At 42.2% G+C, this 23,753-nt stretch overlaps 1 protein-coding gene across 7 annotated transcripts in view; it reads left to right on the top strand.

Annotated features, from left to right (window-relative positions):
• The window catches only part of fgfr3 (fibroblast growth factor receptor 3), a 67,493-nt gene that overhangs the window by 25,977 nt on the left and 17,763 nt on the right, over positions 1–23,753 (top strand). For 3 of the 7 annotated variants that reach the window (XM_086273774.1, XM_086273776.1, XM_086273773.1), the window contains exons 4-7: positions 634–699; positions 9,001–9,170; positions 17,366–17,489; positions 17,651–17,841. In XM_086273774.1, coding sequence (XP_086129900.1) covers positions 634–699; positions 9,001–9,170; positions 17,366–17,489; positions 17,651–17,841 — 551 coding nt within the window. Of the gene's footprint in view, positions 1–633; positions 700–9,000; positions 9,171–17,365; positions 17,490–17,650; positions 17,842–22,547; positions 22,693–23,753 lie in introns of all 7 variants that reach the window. The other 4 variants (XM_086273779.1, XM_086273775.1, XM_086273780.1 and 1 more) reach the window with 4 other exon arrangements.

Below are 23,753 nucleotides of genomic sequence, written 5' to 3'. Positions count from 1 at the left end.
ATGGAAAGTAATTTGGCGTAAACCGGCGCGCTAACCGTTAGCAAGAGTTAGGGTCAGTGTGTGTTGCAGAGATAGCTAGAAAGAATAGTTTTTGTGCGTGTATCAGCACATGTGCGCACACTCTTGTGCAAGTGCGTCTCAGCGACACTAATGACCCTCTTATTTGTACCGTCTGTGGAAATGTTTGGATTGCAATATCTGAGAGAGCTGCCACGCTACAGAGAACGGTGGGCTCATTCATGAGTTTCTGAATGAACAGCTTTAATATGCATTCATGCATCTGTGTGTGTGTGTGTGTGTGTGTGTGTGTGTGTGTGTGTGTGTGTGTGTTTGTGCTTGTTTGTCTACTCGTGCTTGGTTGTGAACACCCCCTTTTCCCTTTATCTCCCTCTTGTTGCATAAAATACATTCTGGTCTACAAACTTTCCACATGTAATTTCCTTCTTATCCAAAATGCAAAATAGTTCAAGGAGTTGTATAAGAAAATACACTGTATTATGTGTTTTCTCATACAACTGCTGTATTTTTTAAAATGAATTATTGCTCATTTATATTATTTTAAATGAAATAATTTCATTCCAGCCATAAATTAATAATTAATTAAACTCTTTTTTTTGTATTTTCTTTCGTCAGATTCTCTGTCGTCTGGTGATGATGAAGATTATGATGAAGACCCTGAAGGTGCAGGTAATGAAAATGGTGAATTCTTTTCTTAAACCACATTTCACAATCAGAAAGTATGATACGTCTCTCATCAGGAAATGCAGTATTGTGCAAGAGTGTTGAACCAGTCCTCATCTCTTTATAGTTTGCAAGGAAAATGGTAAATGGGTACAGCGATTTCTTGAAACATGTTCAAACATATGTGGAAACACAGAACATAGGTCAACAATAGAGTTTGTAGAATGATAGCTTAAGTCCATATTTATTATGAACACCTTTACTCTGCAATGCCGATTGAACTCTCTTAGTCAAGCTTTCTTTAAGCAGTCTTCATAAATGGTTCTCCAGGGTTCTTCAAGGACATTTAAGGTTCTTCAAGGTTCTTTGGTTTGTTCTGTTCTCTGTAAAGATGATTCCACACTGCTTCAGTAATGCTGAGATCAATAACTGATAGGGGTCTACTGTGTGTTTTTATATTCAGGCATGTTTTTATTGGATTGGCAGTGTGTTTGGGTTCATTGTCATGCTGAAAATGAAGCTGTTGCAATTCAGACACTTTTCAGATTGCACTGCATGGTGGGTCAAAACCTGATGGTACTTTTCTGCTTTTAAAGCTCCATCAATTTTGATAAGATCTCCAACAGCACTGGTTGAAATGCAGCCCTAAACATGACAGAGCCTCCACCGTGCTTTAGCTCTACACATCCCTCTGTCCTCACCTGCTCCATATATATGATGTAAATTTGAACCGAAAAGTTTTAAATTTGGATTCATCACACCATGAGACCTGTTGCCACCGACTGCCAGTAAAGTTCTTGTGTAATTTGCCATACCTCAGTTTTTTCCTCTGTTTCATTCCATAAAAATTCAATTTTATTCAGTTTTATTTATACAGCGCCAAATCACAACAACAGTCGCCTCAAGGCACTTTATATTTTAAGGTAGACCCTACAATAATACACACAGAGATAAACCCAACAATCAAATGACCCCCTTTGAACAAGCACTTTGGCGACAGTGGGAAGGAAAAACTCCCTTTTAACAGGAAGAAACCTCCAGCAGAACCAGGCTCATTGAGAGAGAGAAGGAAGAGAGAAGAGAAGGAAGACAGGATGAAAGACATGCTGTGGAAGAGAGCCAGAGATGAATAACAAGTGTGATTCAATGCAGAGATGTCTATTAGCACATAGTGAGTGAGAAAGGTGACTAAAGAAGAAATACTCAATGCATCATGGGAATCCCCCAGCAACCAAAATGGCATCAGAAATCAACACCATTTCTGATGAGGCTTGGAGGAACTGAAGGGCCAAATGCATCTTTAAGGTCCTGTGTCAGATATTTATAAAGTTATAAATTCCCTATGTCGTACATAAATGAGCTCTTCATATTATTTACACCACACTTGCACTTTTATCCTCAGAAGTTAATGTGCAGTTTACAATTTAAACTCATTTCATTTGTCATAGTGATAAAAGAGTTCATCTGCAGGAGCAACAGCACGTCCCCACAAAGTTGCTTTTATGGGCCACTGTGTGACTACAAATGGATTTATGCAGGCTTGTATGAGCGTAATCAGAGTTGTATATCTGTAATTGACATTATATGGCTCTTATAATCGCTCGCATTAAACCTTCCCCCACAAGCACAAAACTAAATGCCACTGTCGCACAGATCAAAGGCTGCTGTTTCTCCAGCAGGTAACAGCCCCTCTCACTGCTCTTTTGTGATGTGAGCTGTTTTGGCATTCAGAGACCTGCGGAGTTCAGGTGTAGGTGAACAAAGAACGAGGAGGGATGGCTTTCACTGGCTGCACACACTTTACACGCTCTATTCTGTCAGCTAGCATGACTCCAGAGAGACAGAAAGCACCTCCACCCCTCTCGGCAAGCTCTCGACCAGCCAGACGCCACACTGTGCTGCCTTTGTTGTACCATACGGAGCGAGACAGCAGAAGGTGAGGTGCTGACAGTCAGAGACGAATCTAAAAAATGAGAGGAAAGAGTTGATGGAACTACAGTAATAAAGGGAAGACAATGGGATGTAAGTGAAAGGTAAAAGATAGAGTGTAGGATGCAGAGACGAAAAAAGGGGGAGTCAGCAGACTGTATAAAAGTGAAAGCCCAAAACATGCTAACGATGTCAAACAGACCATGATATGTTGAACCAACTCCCAGTCCACCCTTAACCACTCAACAAAATTGGTGCCAAAAGCAAAATGCGCAACTGTTTCAGTGACAGAGCGACAGGCGCACGCCCAGCCGAAATCAAAGCCCCTTTGTGAAAGTCGCTACAAAGATCCAACCAAATCAAACGTCGTCACACTCAGCTCAAACTAAAATAAAACTGAAGCTGAGGCAATGATTGTGGGAGATACTGCCGCTCCTGAAACTCTCAGTGCCCCGTGGTCATCATTAACAGTTCACCCAATCGTTTGTTATCCAGCTACAACGATTGCATGGCGAGAGATGGATCGGGAAGGGGAGATGAACTGGTGTTCAAGAGAAACAAGAAATTTTAAATGTTCTAAAATCATGTGAAAAACAAGCAAAGCTATTCCACGGAAATATAAATGTGGCCACTCCAGAACCAACAGCAACTAGGTGTGTCCAAAAAATAAATAAGAATAAGAATAATGCTTTTTAAAGTGATCTGGAATTAAGATGGTGCTCATTTAATGATTCTGGGGAACTTAGTTGCATCTTATACCAGTTTCTAAATGTTTGATCTGAGGTCATCTTACAAATGTTTTACTTCTGTCAATATCAACATTTAAACTATTCAACCTACTCAATATGTGTGAGAGACTCAAACCTAATATTGCTTCGTTTTCATGTTTGACTTTTAATCTTTCAGACTTGATTCAGTTCGACTTCAATTAGAATTGATTTAATTGATTGCTTTTATCCAGAGAGATAGAAAAAATGAACAAAATAAATACGTTTTCTTAAAGAAAACTTCCCGATGCGGTCTTTGTAGTGCAGGCCGCTTTGGAAAAGCTTGCTAACAGCTCCAGCGTAAAATCTCTGAATGCACAGCTTCACGTCGCAGTGAAAGCCTGCAGTGTGTTTTTTCTAAACAGGCTGAAGTGGCAGAGGCGGTAACAGCTTACGGCAGACATCCTGAATGCCGGTAAATAGCCTCAGACTGCCAGACTTAATCTCTTAAAGTAAGTCTACCTCATGACATATAAGGCTCTGATTTCCTGACCAAAAGCAGAGGGATTAGCCCAGAAACTTTAAACCCCTATCGCCGCTTAATGTCCGCAAAGCCAATGCTAATTAGCCAGCTGTAGCAGGAAGGAGCCATGTGATAAACCACACAACCAGACAGAGTCCCCGAAAGAAGATCCACATCTACAAGCTGAGCAGACGATAACAGATATGTGGAGATGGTGAAAATGTCGGGGTATTAATTAATGAGAAGAGAGGGCGCAGGAAACAAGGAAAGGAGGCAGCATTAACCTGACCACTTTAAGAAAAAGTTTCCAGCTGGGGAACTAAAATATTTACTGAGTAATTATTCATCAATGAGAGTTGCATTGTTGCTGTCGGTAGGCTTCTTTTGTTAGCCTCAGCAGCATTTTGAGATATTGAGAGTGAACAAAGATATCAGGGAAACAGGTGGCCTCCTCTGTGCAACACATGTCCAAATTAATTAGCGGTACCTTTGCAGCTGAAACAGCGTGGTGTGCATTGTTTTCAACATGTATTTCTGTGTTTGTCATCTTTGCATTTTTATGGTCTTGGAGACACAAATTTAGCAGAAACCAACACAGAGACAGTCTTGATTCATTTGCCAGGTGCTCGTATGAGAGGTTTTCTCAATAGGATGTGGATGTCGTCACGCAGTTTTGCAGGTGGATTTCAGAACAAGCTGAAGGTTGCATTCAAGGACGAGTGCGGTCCGACCCAGGAGTTAAGAGCGCTTGAAGTGGGGAGGAAGAGGCCCTACCTGTATGATGACCTACATGATCTTTAGAGCATGGCCCTAAAGAAAACTGTTGGAGAGCCAAGGTGGTTTCAAGGACTTTGCTGTCTGTGGACTATTTTTGCAGTCACAAAACTTGTGTAAAGTGACCAGAGCGATGCCAACTTCAGCAATGAGTGCGCAAGAACCTACCACTCGAATCTCTCAGACCTGACGTTTGATCTCTCAAAATATGCGTAAAAACTTGAAAAAACATTTTAAAATGGAGTGCCCTGAAGATGCTGCGCTGACAGATGGGCAAATACAAAGTGAGCAATTTTTGAACAGCCGTCCGCCCTCACACGATGAATGCGAATTGAGTGTGTGAGTATTTTTTGCAGCATGGAAAGCAGCGAACACACTTGGAGCCTGTGCGAACTAAAAGGGCAGCGTGTATGTGAACGAGGGTGGGAGGGTTAATCTGTGCTGTGCTGTGCTCCTGAGCTATGCAGCCTCCTTGTTTACCCTGGCAGGAGAGCAGAGAGCTGGACGCCGGGCCACGCTACGCTGCTCCACAGCCGCCATTCCTCCTGCTCTGTTTGCCTTGAGTCCCCGCAGGCCCTCCAGGGCAGTGTGCCTTCAAAGAGCCCCAGTGTAATCTGTAATGAAATCTGCCTGTGTGCTCGCAGGCGTCAGTGAGGGCAAATTATACAATTACACAATTAGACCCCCCCTTTTTTTTCCCCAGATCGGTGTCTGAGCGCTGAAGAGACTTGTGCCGTGGCGATCAGCACTGCACTGTGTCGTGCTCCAGCTAATTGCTGTTGTACTCAACATAGCTGATAGAGGAGCCACAGTCATGCTTCTCCAACCTGCAGCACAGATCCATGAGCCAGAAAGACGTGAGCGCACTAAGAAGTTTATGAGAAAATCTTGAAAATTCCAATTCAGTTACGTTTTATTTAGGCGCTTTATATTGTAGACCCCAACAATCATAGGAACCCCTATGAGCAGGCACTTGGTGACAGTGGGAAGGAAAAACTTGCTTTTAGCAGGAAGGAACCTGCAACAGAACCAGGCCCATCGAGGGGCATGGGGAATGGTTGGGGGTGAGTCAGACATTAATAATGACTAATAATGAAATGTAGAGCAGTGTATAAACACAAAGTGAGTGGAAAACAGATGAGTGAAGGAGACTCACAGCATCATGAGAAGCAGCCTAGGCCTATTGCAGCGTAACTTAAGGGAGGATTCTGGGTCACCATATCCACCCTAATTAGAAAAACAATATAATAATAATAATAATAATAATAATAATAGGGGAAATCCCAGCTCCAGACCAAAAAGTGGACGGTCTTCCTATGTTAGCTTGTGCTTTTTGCACAATATTTTGCACCATATCACTGAGTTTGAGTCTTACCTTAAGGGCTGCAGCCGCAATGGGGAAGAATATACCTGCTGACAATGTGACACTTTGTGTGCCTGCGGAAACAACCTTCTTCCTTTGACTGATCTCTACCCCGTCTGTGTTGGTGGGATTTCTCCAGCCACACTTTGAAATCTGTTATCAAACATGAAGCAAGCAAGGCGGATCACGCTCGTGTATTTATAGGCTCCCAGAGAGATTCCCCTCGCAGTTAGCCTCCGTGTCTGACAGGTGGGCATGACACTGTAGCTGCTGAGTTGTGCTAAGATGTTATTGTAAACCAGTTTCCACTACAGCGACTGCATATCCGTGCAGGGCAGGGTTATCTGTCGAGTCCCTTCTAACCCCCCTCTGCGAGGGGTTGAGGGGTGCCAGCCCTCCCCTCCTCCGTGCCTCCTCGCCTCCCTCCCAGAAAATCCCACTCCCCTCTTCTGCTGAGGAAATACCATCCTGCCAATTAGACACGGGATGGGATTCCTGCGTGTTGCTGAGCATACAGAGCAAGGCTGCGCAGTAAATCAAAAGCATGCTGAAATCAAAATATCGACGGCTTTTTCTGAACTGGAAAAGGCTGCGGCTCTTTCACTTTTTTCCTTCTGGTGGAAAGTGTCTGCATCAGCTCTCTGAAAAGTAAGCTGTTTTAAGAATCGGCAGAGCCAGCATATCGTATTTTTGAAGCACCAGAAAGAAAGCTTTTCAGTCTCGCGAATAAAAAAGATTTTTTTTTTAAACTGTTAAATCACCGTCCCCGCTTAATCACGGCATAATTTCACGTGGAATAAACATTTGTTTCGGCAAGCTACTAATTGGCTTAATGGTTCACAGGAGGTGATTGTTACATCTGGAACACGTTGAATGAGAGGAGACTTGCTCGCATGAGCGACAAGTACAACAATGGGCAACAAATTACGAGAAGATTTCAAAAGCTTCATCCAGACTGCCTGACTGACGGCTGATCTCCTGATTCCACAGAGGAGAGCGTCAGTCAGAGCAGCTGAAGGTCCGCGAATAAAACAACCTTCGTGTGTTATGGTGACAAAACCACGGAGACTCCTTTAGTCCGTCCTGTGAATCCACCTAAGCATCTATTTTGGGTTATAAGCGTCATTGTGGCTGAAGGATCAGCAGCAGGAATATGTTTTCAGGCCCAGATGAGTTCAGGACCCACAGCAGCAGCAGCAGGGGAAGGAGGAGGATGAGGAGAAGGACCACACATTGGGTTAGAGACTTGTTTAAAACCTCACTGAGCGTTTCTGTTTGACTGAGTGTGTGTCTGTGTGTCAGTGTGTGTGTAGGGTGGCTGATTACCATGCCAAAAAACAATGTGTTCAGACTGCTTTTGGAGGATTGTCCCAGTGTGGAGTGTGGAACTTCGCTCCAGAGACAGAAAAAGAGAGATGGAGGGAGAGAAGTCATGAATTCAAACAGACACTTCCCTTTTAAGGTGGAAGCTGTGTGTGTGTCTGTGTGTATGTGTGTGTGATTGCACGTGGAGGGTGTTTGTCTTTGCGAGCTGGGGAGTCTCTAAGTCAGCCAGTGGTCTGTGTGCTTTATTAGCAGACACACACACACACAGTCTGTTTAGAGGGTTCAGTAACATCCTGTTTGTTTGCTTTCTAAGAAGATAGGTAGGTGTCTTTAATCGCTGAACATCTCTCTCAGTCTGGTTGCAATTACTCTGTGAAGCTGAAGCCAGAGTTTGATGGTAGGAGCCAAAGTGTCAGAAAAGTATCAGAACACCCCAGACATTTGATAAATAGACACACAGTAGATCAAAGGCATTTATAGGTAGATGTTATATCGAACGGTGATTGACATCTCACCTGAGTTGCCAAGATGAGACGGGAATTTGCCCGTTCAGCGCTCGAGGGTGAGAATTACTTTTTAACTATTGCCTGACTCACTCAAATACACACACACACACACACACACACACACACACACACACACATACACACACAAGCGCGGCTATTGAGATGGTAATTAGCTCCACTCTCTCCTGCTGCATTTAGAAAGTAAAAGAGACATCTGATGACCGGTCAGCCAACTCCCCAGCTTTTGTCCTGGGAAGCACACACACACACAGATTATACCAAGAGGAGAGTGAGCAAGCCATGCCTCGTTGCTCTCACTCTCCACACCCACACAGCATGGACAATAGCCCTTCCTGACTCACTACGCTCTCTTTGTCCACCGTCTTCTCAATACAACTCAATAAATCGCCCTGACAGGTTTCCAAACTCTCAAGATCTCATGATTCAGACCAACTCCTCATCTTGTTATAGAGGAAAGATGGTAAGATGGTTTTGTCTGGTCCCCCCGTGACGCTTCATGCGTCCGTTTTGAGCTCTTTCAGCATCCGTCAAACTGTGTTTTACACCGCTGGCGCATCTTCAACTTAACTGTATCTCTGTGGACAGCGGGGAAGGGCCGACTTGGAAGAAAGATTGTTTTATCAGTAAAAAATGAAAAGGTTTCATTCAAACATCTATAAGCAACTCTTCCTTTGGGATATCAAAACAAAAGCCTCATGATTTACTCAAGAAAAACATCTTGAAATCACAAAAAAAAAAGAGCTTAAAATGACTGAAAATGAATCACAGAAACCTAACAGTGTACATGTGTATTAGTCTCTGTAAACACTGCAGGTACTCTGTGTTGTTAGATGAGGGAAGACCTCTGGTGACACCACATCTGTTCTGGTATAGTGCATAACTCATCCAAGATGAAGCACTCGTTTAAAAAAAAGGGCAGAAGAGCAACTTGTCCCATCTGTGCCGTCTTTTAACAATTACAAAAACATGTAACTGTAAATTCCTGGAGGGTCTTTCCAAATGTTTTATGATCTAAGAGTAAATGGAAAACCGTAGACAGATCTGTTTGGAGAAAAAAAAAAGTGGCATCTTCGTATTGCGTGAGTCTGCCTTATCTATTTAATGTCTTTGAAATGGAAATATTTAAAAGTCTTAAGAGTTTTCAATGAGTCTTTTGTGTTTTCCCAACAGAAGCGCCATATTGGACCAGGCCAGAACGAATGGACAAGAAATTATTGGCCGTTCCTGCGGCCAACACCGTCAAATTCCGCTGCGCTGCGTCTGGAAACCCACCACCAACCATACACTGGCTGAAGAATGGCAAAGAGTTCAAGGGAGAGCAGAGAATGGGAGGCATCAAGGTGAGAGCAATAACATGTTAACACCTAAAGGTTAAAGGAGCAGGACTGTGATTCATAGATTCAAATCTTCACACAGCACCAAAAGAATCTGCTTGGAGGAGTCTCATGTTCTTCCCTGTTTGAGCTACTGTCAAAGTGCCTTTTAGCAAGGCATTTTAATCCCCTGCTGCGTGTCCATCAGTAGATCAGTGTGGGTGTTGCAATGTTCCCTGGTGTGAATGTCTATAACTGGGAGACTGTGAAGCAGAGTGCTGAAAGAAACTCACGCTCTGTGAATCTTCTCACGGTAAATAAAGGTCAGGAAACACGCCATAGTCGAGGACACCCCCGGCACTCAGAAACGGATAAGCTGAATATGAATTTAGGGTCAGACCGCTGTGCTGAAATCAGAATGGTTCACAGATACATGCATGCTCGCGTGATAGCTCAGTGTTGACAGTAACCCAGTGCAGCAGACAGCTGTTGTGCTCAGTTTTGTCATCGGATTCACTCTAAACACTAGGCTCTCGGGTGGAATGGCACTGCTTAAAGTAGCGGGGCTTGGTTTACTTTTGTTTTCCCTTAATGGCCCTGAGCTGCAGAATTAAAGGACAAACTTGGTGTGGTAAGACCATCGGAATTCAAACAGTAAAAACGTGTGTTTTGGTTCAAAATAAACTTCAACCTAATGGCACATAAATTCTAAAATTATGCCCAGAGATGTAAATTCTTTTGAGGGTCATTCAGCCTGTGTCTTATTATTTTGTCCTTCTCATTCTTCTCAGTGCTTTCCTAAAATGATGGTGGGGAGACTGTTTTAGATGCTAACATTCACATATGTGGTGAATTATGTAAGGGAGAGCTGCATTAATTTGTTACTTTCTAACCTGAAATTGCTGTCATTTCAGCAATTATGATTTATTAAAATGTAATCAAGTCATTACTAATGTTCCAGAAAAAAATGTACATGAGGTTTGCCAACATTTAGTAACATTAGCCACCCTAAGTTAATGCTTTGTCTGCACTTCTATACTTAAACTCACTAATTTCAGAGTATTATAGCGCTCAAATTACTAACTGTGGCTACACTGAGGGCTCTAGAAATATCGAATAGTGTCTCCTAACAGTCACTGTACACGTGGACAAACATTTTTCAGCCAGTTAAAGGAAGTATATATTATCAGATAATGACGGCGTTGTTAGCTAGCCATTACTAGCTAGCTAAGAGCTAGCTAACAAACTTTTTCATTTCGAGGCATTGCAGTTAAAACCCAGTTAATAAATGCAATTGGGTTTTTTATAAGCGTGTTAAACTGTCATCTTCACTGCTAAAGAATTTAGTATTATGTTTTGTGAAAGCACCACAGTTGTGCTAAACGTTAACGTTATTTCTAGATAGTGTTACAGTAGGCTGTCAGAATTCACATACTACACAAGTAGGTATGTAGAGGACATAGTACACTAACTGAGAGTGTATTTGCAGAATAATTGCTGAATTAAAAATGAGAAAGAGTGAGGTTAAAGAGTCAACTGAGACAGGTTTTTTATTACAGAAGAGAGGGAAAGTGTCCATTTGAGCTATTTCCTATTACTCTAACATTTCATCTTCCACTTTCAGCGGGGTAATCATGTGTCAGACTGCTATAGAAGCAGTGAGAGACATTTGGCCTTTAAAGAGTTAAATGTAATGAGACTCTTCAGCTATTAACAGTTTACAGAGATCTTCAACATCTGCTCCCAGCAGACCAACAGCAGTTGTCTCCCTCTCTCTGTCCCCACTCTGACACACACACAGATTCACACACACCTGCCACCAGTCCTCAGGACGCTCCAACTTTGACTGGAGTGGTTCCCTGACAGCAACTTTTAGCATGTGTAGTACACATGAAGATTAATGGATGAGAAATTTTGTTGTTAGCAGCAAATTAATCCCAAACTGAGCGCTCAGAGCACTTAGATGTTTAATCCAACTGTTCAACAAATCTCTGAGTTCTCCAAATCCCAGAGTTGTTCTGTACTCACCAGTGTCCAGTTAAAGAGCACAGCGGAGGTGTTTTTAGCATTAAGGTCTGGTCTTAATGTCAGCGCCATCTTTGTATTTTCCTCACACAAACTCAGCCTATGCAGTGTGTATAGCTTGGTGTGTTTGCCCCTGAAGCAGCAGTAACCATTTTGTACACCTTTATGCTTTAATACATGCTCCTATGGGATGCTCCATGTATAGTTAGAGGTCGATATGTATAGCTGCCTCTTCATACTAAGCCTTTACGAAGTATGTAAAGTCACATTGACCTCGGGCTGGCTTTATTTGAGTGTGAGCTGTGACACTAACAAGTCATTAACACAAATTCCTGTACATGCTCTGCTCTGTGTAGCTTGAGCAAAACAACCACTGCTGTGGGTTTAATTGTATCTGTGGCCACTTGTACTCTAAGGATAAAATGATCCAGTGGAATGGGACGTTGTAGTTGCAGTACAAGCGTAGGGACTGAATAGGTTCTAGTAGTGGCTTGGCCATTTCTGCACACTATGGCCTCAGTTATTTCACTGTTATAAATGGTTAGCATTAGCACACGTAAGAGCACGTCCTGTGATTATTAAGACATTCCTCTACGTGTCTTTATCAAGACGTTTTCACACGCTCCCCTCGTCCCTCCCTTCTTTCCCAGAGATGCTTCGAAATCCATTTAGCTAATCACCATGTGACCACTGTTGGCCTTAAGGGAGGTGAACAGAGAGGTCATCCTCTATAAAATCACAGTGCCGGGTGACAGACAAGTCTGTGACCCAGCTACGTTTCAGTGAGGTCAAGGGTGACAGCTTCAGTCCATCTCAATGCCAAGAACTGCTGCTCGTCATGTTATTCTGCTACTATGCACGCCACAAATAACGCCCTTCTTCAAATGCAGACCAAGAAATTTCCATAATGGCTTAATTTGCACTAAAAGATATTAACACTGAAAATCTAGTCACATTATCCTCGGTTAAGTTGATTGATGTGCCTGATAGTATCTAATATAATTTAATTTGCCTTTTTTTTGTTCCTGCCATATGCTTGAAGTTGTTAGTCCACAAACTACTTTTATGCTTTATTCCTTAATCCTCCATCTCTTATTTTTTTGTCATTTTAGACACAGTAACTAATGCCGGTCATGTTAAACATGATCTATTGAGGATACTTCTTTTCTCAAAAAAGTCTAAACTTGTAGCACAAAATGATATTTACAGGTAATAGTCATTAGTCTTTCAAACTAACAGCTAAAGTTTGAATAATAGTTGTGTTAATAGAAATATATTGGTTCATCTTAGTGGGCTGGGGGTGGTTAGGGGGGTCTCGGAGTCCTGACAGCCTGACAATGGCCTCTTAAAGACTCTATTCCTCCAACAGGTCGTCAAGGTGAAGTCGCTTCCTCCAGCATCTATACTGAAATGACAAGATCATTTTTGATGTGACAGCCATGGTTAACTTTGGCTGAACGAATTGGCTTCGGATGGGGGGATGAAACGACTCTGTCGCATATATCTCAGGGCTTGGAGTGTGCTGGTTGGGGACTGACTTGCTAACTGATCCATGCTGACGGGCACAGTGGAGTCCACTCCATGTAAGCGCTGCCCACCAGCCAGTTTGTCATTTTCTCTTGAGTGCCTTCAGATCTGCGGACGTGTGAGAGAAAGGCACTGACTGAGTGGACCATTAGGGTCCATTAGCCACCTACAGAAAATACGTCCTGTCTTCACGCCAGAGTGCTTGAAAACAGCCTTTCCGAGGATGCACTACGTTCACCTTTGTTGCTTAAAGACTTCCGCTTTAACAGAGGGTTTGACAATCGCTCTTTTCGTTTGCAAATATGCACACGTCTAAACTAGTCTCCGGTTTTACTTTTCTTTTGAAGAATTTATTGAAATGTAGGGGGGAAAGTGGCACATTGACTCTTTTGTCGATCACCATCAAAACTCTCATATTTTAAATACAATTAAGATGTTGACATTGAGCATTTATCCTGAAGGTATCTCAAAGCAAAACAGCTTACGTCTATTTTCAGTGGTTACAATGTAATCAGGGATAAAAGTGCTCTCTTGAGATTAAGGGTATCTTTTACAGGAGGCTGAAGTAAAATGATGGCAGAGATAATGTCATCTCTGTGGTAAAGAGATTCAAAGGTGTTATTGTAGGGTCTTTATCTTACATGAAGTGCCTTGAGGCAACTGTTGTTGTGATTGGGCGCTATAAAAATTTACTGAATTGAATTTCAGAACAGGCAAGAAAACAAATGGCAGAAGGCAGGATTGTATTAATATTCCACCCATTTTGAAGCATTTTTTCTGGCCACACAACACTTTTTTTTTTTATTAGATCAATGGATTTTATACTTTATTTTGCATAACTAAACTTTTTAAAGCTCTTTCTAGATTTTTTATTTTATTTTATTTTTTGTAGGTCAAGCTGCATTTACCAGCTGCTGACAACGGTATTATCAGACAGTCTGGCTTTCAGTGTTAATGTCTTTCACATGCTTTCCATTCTGGAAGGTAATGTATTTCTGGGGGAAAATGCTGACTACAACAAAGGGATTGTTTAATTTACAGAAGAGGATCAGCAGAATGATCCGTGTGTTAGCAGCTCCAGTGTCAGTATTTGATAGTCTAACCCTACAGGCCTGTATATTTGTACACTGACACCTTTTTCCCCATGCAAGCTGGAGGCTGTTTCAGATATTCGCTTAAAATCTTGCAAGCACTTTACAATTCTGTTGAAATGCAATCGAGAGAGCTAAGCGGTGCATTAGCTGAAAACTAAAGGAAACTAAATAGGATGTGTGGCTCATTTATAAAATGGAAAATAAAATTCCAGCAGTGCGATGTGCCGGAGCATTGTTCGCCTTTCCAGACAACTGCGGCGCTCCTTATTGTGAAGGCCAAGCCCTAAAGGTTAAAGTTCAGCCGTCTATTGAGCCATCAGATGGACGTGGCAAGAGATGGGCGTGTTGTCAACCCATTGAGCCAGCCCGAGCCTTCGACAGACAAAGTCATCGCCGTTGTATGATGCCACATATGGCGGATGGGATTTTGTTGTGCTCATGCTAAACTTCGGCAGCACAAGCGAGGCTAAAGCTGACAATGTAATTATTGTGTTTCATTCCTTCCAGGTCGCTCAGCAATCCCTGTTTTGACAGCTTTCCAAGACGGGGCTCTTAAACTGGCTCCACACTGTTGCTTTTTAAGACTTTAAGCACTTTAAATCCTTGTTTTTTCCACTCCGGATTTTAACACAGCCTGGATTGTGAGTCTCAGTAGGCCACGCAGGAATTTCTACACATTGCAAGATTATTTTTGGACTCCTTTTTTTAATTTTAGACCAGCCGCACGTCTTTTTCCCCTCTCGGTCATTTTAATCAAACACATCGCAGATATCAAAAGATAGATGATCCAATTTTTTGTTGTTTTTTTTACTCATATACTTCCATTTTTACAGCCTTCTGCTGTCTTGCAAAGCTAAACTTTACCAGCTTTAATACCAACCCCCTTAGGGCTGCATCTCTCTGTTTCTACCTTCTCTATGGGTCAAATTAGACGGTAGCGCAGATCCGGGCCACTGGTCCGCTCTGACACACTCATAAATTCTGGTAACTGGCCCCGCTGGTTCTGACAGAAGCTATTTTGTGAGGTGAAGACGGAGAGTTTGGACTATAAAGGGAAAAGAGCTTCCTGTGTTTTCTCAGACAACTAATACACTGCAAAAAATGTCAGCATCTTTGCCAGTCTCTCAAGCTCGCTCAGAGTCCAGAATTTGATGAAAAGACGTGAGAGAATCTGCCCATTGGATGAGGGAACTGAAGTGTTTTCGATGGCAATCCCGGTGAAGCAAAAGGAAATGCCTTGAAAGGCAGTTTACTTTGTCCCAAAATATTTCAGAGAAAAAATTAACACAGAATACAAATTTCAAGTTGTTTCTCTGTCCTTCTCAGACTCCTGAAAAGCTGGTAATGTCTCTTTCAAAGTGCACTTTTTGCAGTGTAAAACTGCCTGTCCATTCCCATGGCATGCTCTGTGCGCTCCGTACATCCACAGCCAAAGCCTTAAAACCTTTAAAGCCTTGTATGACTCTAATGTAAGCTGCTTAATAATTTAATTCTGGTTGGAATCTGGCATGATTGGAATGGATAGGATTATCACATTTGGGGACTAATGCTACGAGTTCAACAGGGGTTAGCCAGTGTAACATGGTAATAAAAGCCAGTGATGTGTGTTTAGAAAATAATGAAAAGTGCCAGGAGGAATTAAAGTAGAATGGCACTCAAAGTTAATTATTACCGCAGACAAGAAGTTCGGTTTCAGTAGCCACGATATTAGTGGCAGTTAACACTTTAAAACCGAGTGCGTGTATCAGACACAGATGTCTCGGGCTAGGTGTGAAATCAGAATCTGCAATGTAACAGCAGCTGTCGTATAAATGTAGTTGCGCAAAAGCTCCATCTGAACTGAAAGTTTGCAAAGAGTTACAAAGCAAAGAAGTCATGCTTTGGATCGCTCTCTTTCTGTATCTCCTGGTGGTCTTGCCCACTACTGAGCTTGAACTTGTTCTCATATTTTACCACCTTTTCGGTTCCCCCTGCATGTGTCGCCTGTTTTCTGGGGGGTTTTTATCCCTTCACTCCCCTCTCAGCTCAGCTCAATCCCAGCCACCACAGCACAAGGCGTCACTCAGCTGCTCATGAGAGCAGCCATTGACTTCGGTTTGACTCCTGTCTCTGAGAGGGGTAGACGGGGTGGAGCCAGCCCTTCTGAAGAACCATTTGCCAGCGTCGAGCGAGCCTATGTTACCACGCAACTGCAAAAAGCACACACAGGCATAATATTTACACTGTTACATTATTTTCCGTATACGCCTCCAAGAGTGGGAGTCAAGAAGTGTATACTGTAAGACAGACAGAGGAGAAGAAGAAGAAGTAGGGGAGGAGAATTTGATCCTCGGCATACAAATATATACATATATATATATATATATACCTTCTGTGAATGGCTGGCTGGCCACCAAAATGTGTGGGGTTAAATGTTTACAAAAACATTAAACCTTCTCTGGGTCGGCACATTTTCCTTTGCGGGTGATGTTAAGTGTTCCACCCTGAAAAGCCTCCTTGTTGACATCACTCACTCCCGTCGTTAGTAATTCTGACCTCTCGCGGAGGAGTTCACTCTGCTCCTGTCTCGCAGCGCTAAGCGCCACACGTTTCCACTTAAACCGTGGAGGTCATTCCTCTCGGCCCGTGGAGACTCTGCTTATCGATGCGTGGCGGGTTCTGTCTTCGCGCCTCGCGGTGCCGGACTGCTCGTACGTTCGCTCTCCCATCCGATAGACTTCTGAATCTGTCAAGTTAGTATCTGTCTGCTGCTGCCATCCAGCCACACCTGATTTGAATTACTACACACAATTCAACACTCGGGTCTCCGGGGATGGCTTGCTCCTGAGTGGCACAGTGGAACCACTTTCAGAGGTGCAAAAGAAGAAAAAAAAATCCTTCTGCCCTCACTGCAGGCGGAGAGAAGAAAATACTTCTCTGCTATTTGAAAATGTCATATTTCATCAAGTCATGATTCCAGTTAGTTTAACTGGTTTCTCAAACATATGGCGTGTGCTGCGTTCTTTTTCTTGAAAAGGCCGTTCCTTGTGATTTATTCAAAGCGATACCTGATGGCACCACTCTCTGCAGCTTCCCTGGCCGCTGCGGGCACGCGGAATAATTTCCCATTAAGACGTTTACACCACGTCAAAATATTGCGTTCTGCTAATCACATCTGTTCTGCATCAAGCGGGATGCAATTAATAAAAAGAGGTTACAGTTGTGTTGTCGTTTGAAATGTTTGTTCAAAAGGGTTTGCACCTCAGTAAACATGCACTGCACAAAGGCCTCTCCTGTTTACCGAGCGGTGCGCTCTGTGATGTTTTATACCAAAGGATATCAAAGGAGGGAATAGCTCTGACAGTAGAGAGGACGCTTTTCTATAGCAATAGCTGATATTTATTGGAGCAATTTCTCTATGGTGACCGTCTTATTAAACGTAGGAATATACTAAATGGGTATTTGTGTGTTGCTCTCTTGAAAATATGAAAGCAAATTCTCCCAAAGACTTCTGCACCCTTGTCATTTTTTATGACATATACTAAATATTCTCTCCTCTCTCATCTCCATCGTCCCTCCACCCCATCCAACCCCAAGCTGAGACACCAGCAGTGGAGTCTGGTGATGGAGAGCGCCGTGCCGTCAGACCGGGGAAACTACACCTGCGTTGTGCAAAACAAATACGGCTCCATCAGCCACACCTACCAGCTCGACGTGCTCGGTGAATGTCTTTTCTCTTCTGCTGTTTTAACAACACATAACTTAACACACAGCAATTATAAAAGAGCTTATTTTTAGCTGTACCTTAAGTCTAAATTTCCTGCAGCATATTATTGCCACAAATGAGTTGTGGTAATGACTCTATAATTTCTTTTTCCTCAGAGCGTTCACCTCACAGGCCCATCCTCCAGGCTGGTCTGCCAGCTAATCAGACGGTGGTGGTGGGCAGCAATGTGGAGTTTCATTGTAAGGTTTACAGCGACGCCCAGCCTCACATCCAGTGGCTCAAACACATTGAGGTGAACGGCAGTCGCCTTGGCCCCGACGGTGTTCCCTACGTCAACGTGCTGAAGGTGGGTCTGTAGCTCAGAGCTCTTTGTTTTACATCTGTAATGAGCCTGAGTCTCACTGCCTGGAGTCGATCTCAGTCTGCGATAATTCTACTCATAATTAATCTCTCCTAATAGTTCTGTTTAATGAGCTTTTACAGTAGGTGGGTCTGTGGGGCCCACAGGCTGTTTTCGCTGCAGCCTGAACCCGAAGAGCTCATTCCTCAAACACCATACCTTCATTATGGGGAAAAAACACACCTGCATTTTGCAACATACCACACCATATAAAAATGGATTCTCATAAACCTAATAATAGCCCTGTAAATAATTTTCTCCACTTAACCACGGCACCTGCACTGCTTCAGTTTATTCTAATGCTGGCCTGAGCAGTGTGGTTCCATACTGGTGATGATGGAGCCAGTTCACTTATAATTACAGTGTTTTATTTTCTTTCTCCTTTTTCTTATTTGTTCCTTTTTCTTTTTTTCTACTCATTTATGTCATGATGAAACAGTAAGAGGATATCATTTTTAAGATTGTCTCAGACACACAGCTCTGGCTGTCAGCACAGACGTTCTAATTCAATTCAATTTCAAATCAGTTTTACTTGTTAAGGTCCAAATCGTAACCGTTGTCACCTCAGATCACTTTATATCGTAAGGTAAAGGCCTTACAATAACACAGAAAAAACCTAAACAATGAGATGATCCCCCCGTTAGCAAACACTTGGTGACAGTGGGAAGGAAAAACTCCATTTTAACAGGAAGAAACCTCCAGCAGAAGCAGGCTGAGGGAGGGGCAAGGGGAATGGTTGGGGGTGAGCACGTATACTAACTTAGTGCAGGATTGTACCCAGTGATTGCGCATTGTGTCTCTTCCACCACTCTAAATGTATTCATGTTTCTTTAATAGGCTAACAGCAATTAATCATGCTTAACCAGCATTTCCACAAGCCAATCAGTCGAGTGCCGCTTACTGGTTACATTCGATTTGAATAAAATATGTTAGGAGGAAGTGCACGAAATAGGCAATAGCTGCATTTGCAGAGAAATATTTGTTATTGTTGAGATAAATGTCATGGTTTATCCAAATATCAGCTGTTGGTATTTCAGTCTCATTGCAAATCCCAGATTTGTTTATTTAACCACTGGAAAGGAGATTGCCAAGGCAGCCATGTTTGCATTGTTTGATTCAGTAAGTGACAGACTGACAATCACAACAACGAAAAGGTTTTCTTTGTCAGATTTCCTAAAATCTATATTTGGCTACAGCATTATAGAGAAGAAGAGATACTTGACTTTTTTTTATTGCGCTTTATTTCGTATTGAGTCAAACCGTAATTCAACTAAAGAATGTCAGAAAAACAAAATACATGAATAAAGTGAATCAAAAATCCACCCTAAAGGTTATAAGTCTGATCAGTCAAGGTGGCCCTACGTGTTTACTTGCTTGGGAAAGAACTATTTAATTATAAATCGAGCTGGAAAATGATGTATACGTGACTTGCATTTTCAGATGTCCCTGTAGATTAGTCACAACTTTTCTGAGCTATTCAGCGTTGCCCGTCTTCAGTTTTTGTCCTTGCCCTGATGAAGCATCTTTTAGTTTTTAAAAAGATATTTTAATCGCATACTTCCTCATGAAGTATTAGGAAAGTGTAGATAGGATTGTCCTCAATCAATCGAAGAGAGGGCAACAACCTTAAACCCACTTCGAGGCGTGTTTTTAGATCTGGGGTCTAGAAAGGAAGACTCCCATCCACATCGCAAAACCCGAGAGGGCTTAGCTGTCTCATTTTGACCGCCCCCCCTCCTTTTTTTCTTTTTTCTGCCTCTGGAGAGAGAAAGAGGAGAGGGTGAATAAAACAAACATCTGGTTTGGACTAAGTTAACTGCTGTGGTGGCGGCAACGCAGGGAGAGAGGCAGGCTCTGCTAACCGCCACTGCCGTCAGATGTGCTGCGTCGCGTGGTTTGAGGAGGAGGAGGAGGAGAGAGGAAAAAGGGAAGAGGCAACCAAAAAAGCCATGGAAAAAATTAGTGGAGGAACACGAGGAAGGGCAAAGTCAGCAGGGAGAGGGAGAGAATGTGTGACAGATTGGTGGGCAAAGATGGAGAGCGAGGGCGAGAACGAGTGGCTGGGGTGTCAGAAAAGCAGCGAGACGGGCGGGAGGAGGAGACGAAGGAAATAAGATGCAAACGTGAAACAAGAAGAGCAAGAGATAGAAGCTGAACAAAGCGCATGGAGAAACGTCACAGTGTTAGCTTTTCACATATGAAAGTAACTGTCCAGGTACAAGAGTGCTCTCAGGTTGCAAATAGATTATTTTGGAGCTGAAGCCTTTAGATGATAACCTTCCTGAGTTGAAGAGATGCTCAAGGCCTGAGTTTCTAATCTTCTAAACACATTATTAGAATTATTATTAAAATTTTTAAATATCTTCACACTATGAGTCGTGAGCTTGAAGGTCTGGGTTACTCCATCTTGACATTAAAGTTTCATTGACTTTTAATGTCAAGTCATTTAAATAAATAAATGAATACCTTCACTTGTTACATAAGACGCTCTCCTATCCGCACGTTCAATATGAGGCTATATGAGCCTGGTAGTTTAGCGAGGTGTCCTAGGTGCTCACTCATTTAATGTTGAAATGTCACTTTAAATCTGCTGGATTCACAGTTATTTTATGACTTATTAAAACACTGACTGTGCCGAAGCCTTTTACATCAATGTAGTGTCATTTAATTTATGCTTGAGCTGAAACACGTGGGTCGTTTGTGGATAAGAGATATGGTTGTGGGTGCAGTATGTTGTCTTCGTAACTTCACGACTTCAAACACAAGATCAGCATATAAAGTGTCCAGCAAATCTTTAGAAATGTACGTCTGAGAAGGTGGAGTAAAATAGAAAGCAAAAGGACTGAGAGAGTGAGAGTAAGACAGAGCGAAAGAGGAGGAGAAAGAGAGAGGCCAACAAAAAGAGAGAGAAAGAGGGGGGAAAGCAAGCCTGTCAGCCCAGACTGCGGCTCCACGCTCTATTTTCGACTACCGCATAATTGAAACAGTATTTACTGAGATTTGTGTGTGCCTCCCTCTCTCTCTGTCACTCTCAGTCTCTCTCTCTAGGCCCACCACAGTTCACTCAGACATGATATGCTCTCTCGTGTGTGGCATATACTGTAGAAGTTAAATACAGCTTAGGGTGAGACGAGGGGGTCAAAAAAAGAATTTTTCTTTTCTTTTTTTTGAGAAATGCCTGAATCGTTCTTTTGATGCCTGGAAAAAGAGTTAACGATGAGTGACTCGCCCCGCACGGGGGAGGGAGAAGGAGACGTCTGGAGCCAAGCCGTGGATGTTCATTAAGCAACTATAAAACATAGAATAGAATAGAATAGAATAGAATAGAATTCAACTTTATTGTCATTGCACATGCACAGGTACAGGGCAACGAAATGCAGTTTGCATCCATCCAGAAGTGCTTTAGTGATATAGATATATTACAATATATATTAGCAATAATATAGATATGTGAGTATATTACAGAAATGGGTCTATTATGGTATGTTATAATGTACACGGTATGAAGTATGTTGTGAATATTCTATAACTATAAGTATGTACAGGCTGTAGTGAGTACAAGCTATGTACAGGATATGAACAGGATATAAATATGAAAAACTATACAGAATATGAAATGAAATAAATAACTTTACAGAATCTGGGATATACAGCTATACAGAAATGGGAACTATGCAAGTTGTAAACAGTTGTAGGATTAAAGATTATCGAATGTACAGAATGATTATTTACACAGAGCTATACAGTAGTGCAGTTAAGATAAGTGAGGGTGTAGATAGTTTCTACAGAGGCTATATAAAGTGCTAGTGGTTGTGAGTGGTGATATGTTTTCTCCTTTATGCGCCGGGCCCGTTTAATAATTTAGCAGCAGTTTCTCTGCGAGCGAAGCACCCAGTCAGATCGTGAGTGTTTACACTCACAGGTTTACACCCTTATAGGACTGACATACTGTAATGCCTTTAAACTAGCAACAGACAGCGCGGATTGGTGCGAGTCTGCAATGTATGGTTCGTGTGTGTTCCTGTTGTTGTGTGTTTATGATCTTACAGGTTTGACATGTTGCTTTTAATCAACAAAACTGACAGAATGACACTATGCCTCACTGTATCACTCTCACGTCATGTTAGCATAGCTTAGCATAAATCTGTAAACAACTGGAAAGCCATAGCCTGGCTGTCTCTGTTTTTTTTTTACAACAGCAGCTTATAAAGAGGATTTATTCATCATGCTTTTCATTATTTTCTATCACATATATACTGTTACAATAGTGGACTAAATGATGAGGATGATAAGACTTCTTTAAATGTTCAGCTTGAGGCAGTTTTTTCCACTGATGGCTCTCTGTGATGTATGAAAACACACGGATCGGCCAATCAGAAGAAAGTTTGCCTTAAAGGGAGAGAACCTGGATCGTTTTTGAGCTGTGAAGCACGTAGAGCTATGTGGAGATAAGAATGAGCGTAAGAGGTCCCCTTTGTTCACAATAAACAATGAAACTAAGCTAATAACACAAAAAAATGTTGTAAATGTAAAAACCAATGTGCAGTGCTTCTTTTAGATGTGTGTGTAGTATGTAGGTTTGCATGTTGTTACTATGTGTTTTTGCAGGAGCTGTGAAGGCCTCACTCTGCCTTTCAATTTTCCCTTTACAGAGTGTTGTCAGTAAACACATTGAGACCCACAGTAAGTTGAAACTGTCCAACGTGACAGAGAAAGATGCCGGGAAGTACTGGTGTCGTGCTTCAAACTTTGTAGGAAAGTCAGAAAACGCTTTCTGGCTTAACATATACAAACCAGGTAAATTCTGAACTCTGGGCGAGAACCGTCGTCACCACATTTGATCTGCTGTGCCTCTTCCTCTCTGCAATGTTCCTCTTGGTTGTGGGTTTTGACTGGCTCGCTGGCTTGCTGACACCTATACACATTCATCAGTGAGGTTTGAGTTCTAATGCTCGCATTTAGTTAGCTAATGGCCATCATCTATTTTAGCTCCACTTTGTCTTCCTTCCCGGTCGATAAGAGAAAGACAATATTGCGCCATTAATTAATGCAAAAACTTCAAAAGTCTCTCACACACACACACACACACACACACACACACACACACACACACACACACACAGATTAAAGCCCACATAAAACCTTTACTGACCAAAGCGTACCCATACACAAACAAGCCAGTATTGATTTCTCTGGGAGAGCATCCTCCTGCTATATTAATGTGCTTTTATATGAGAGCATGCAGCAGGCGTCTGGATGTCAGTGTTCATTACTGAGGCACGGGGAATAACTCCTCCACCTCAGCCTTTACTAAGCCACATCCAGCACTGCCTTTGAATCAAACTAACCTAGCGGTCATCACACCAAATGATATTTGAAGAAAGAAAAATCGCAACTGCAGTGATGCACTTTTTAGGCTGGGCTTTGGTGCTTAAAAAAAAAAGTTGATGTTGATGATACTCTTGATATTTACAAAAAGTGCACAGTGACAAGATGGCGTGTAAGAGGTGGGAACTCAGACCCTGTTGTATTTCTGTGAGTTCCTTTCTCAAGGCACAAACTATTTAAGACTAAGACTGTTTAAATCAAGCGTGCAAACTGATTTACTAACGTTAAATATCTGCACAATTTAAAAAGCTGGGGGAAAAAAAGGGTTTTTTGTGCTTTATGGCGCTTTATTAAATCACCCATAAAACTAACCAGGCCTCTGAGCTCTATTTGGGGATTGCGGACCATTTAATAAATCTGGCTCTCTAAATTTTACTTGTAAAAAATTCAGGTGAAATCCCATTTTGGTAATGACATCTTGCAGCAGTAATCTTAAACTAAAAATATCTTTTTAAAACATCTTTACAAAA

The sequence above is a fragment of the Aulonocara sp. 'chitande type north' Nkhata Bay genome, linkage group LG19 (genome assembly GCF_057382095.1).
Source record: "Aulonocara sp. 'chitande type north' Nkhata Bay isolate Kocher_YH1m ecotype deep benthic linkage group LG19, A_spYH_male_GT1.1, whole genome shotgun sequence".
Taxonomy (NCBI): Eukaryota; Metazoa; Chordata; class Actinopteri; order Cichliformes; family Cichlidae; genus Aulonocara; species Aulonocara sp. 'chitande type north' Nkhata Bay.
The sequence above is the reverse complement of the archived record's forward strand: the minus strand, read 5'-3'. Positions and strand labels throughout refer to the sequence as shown.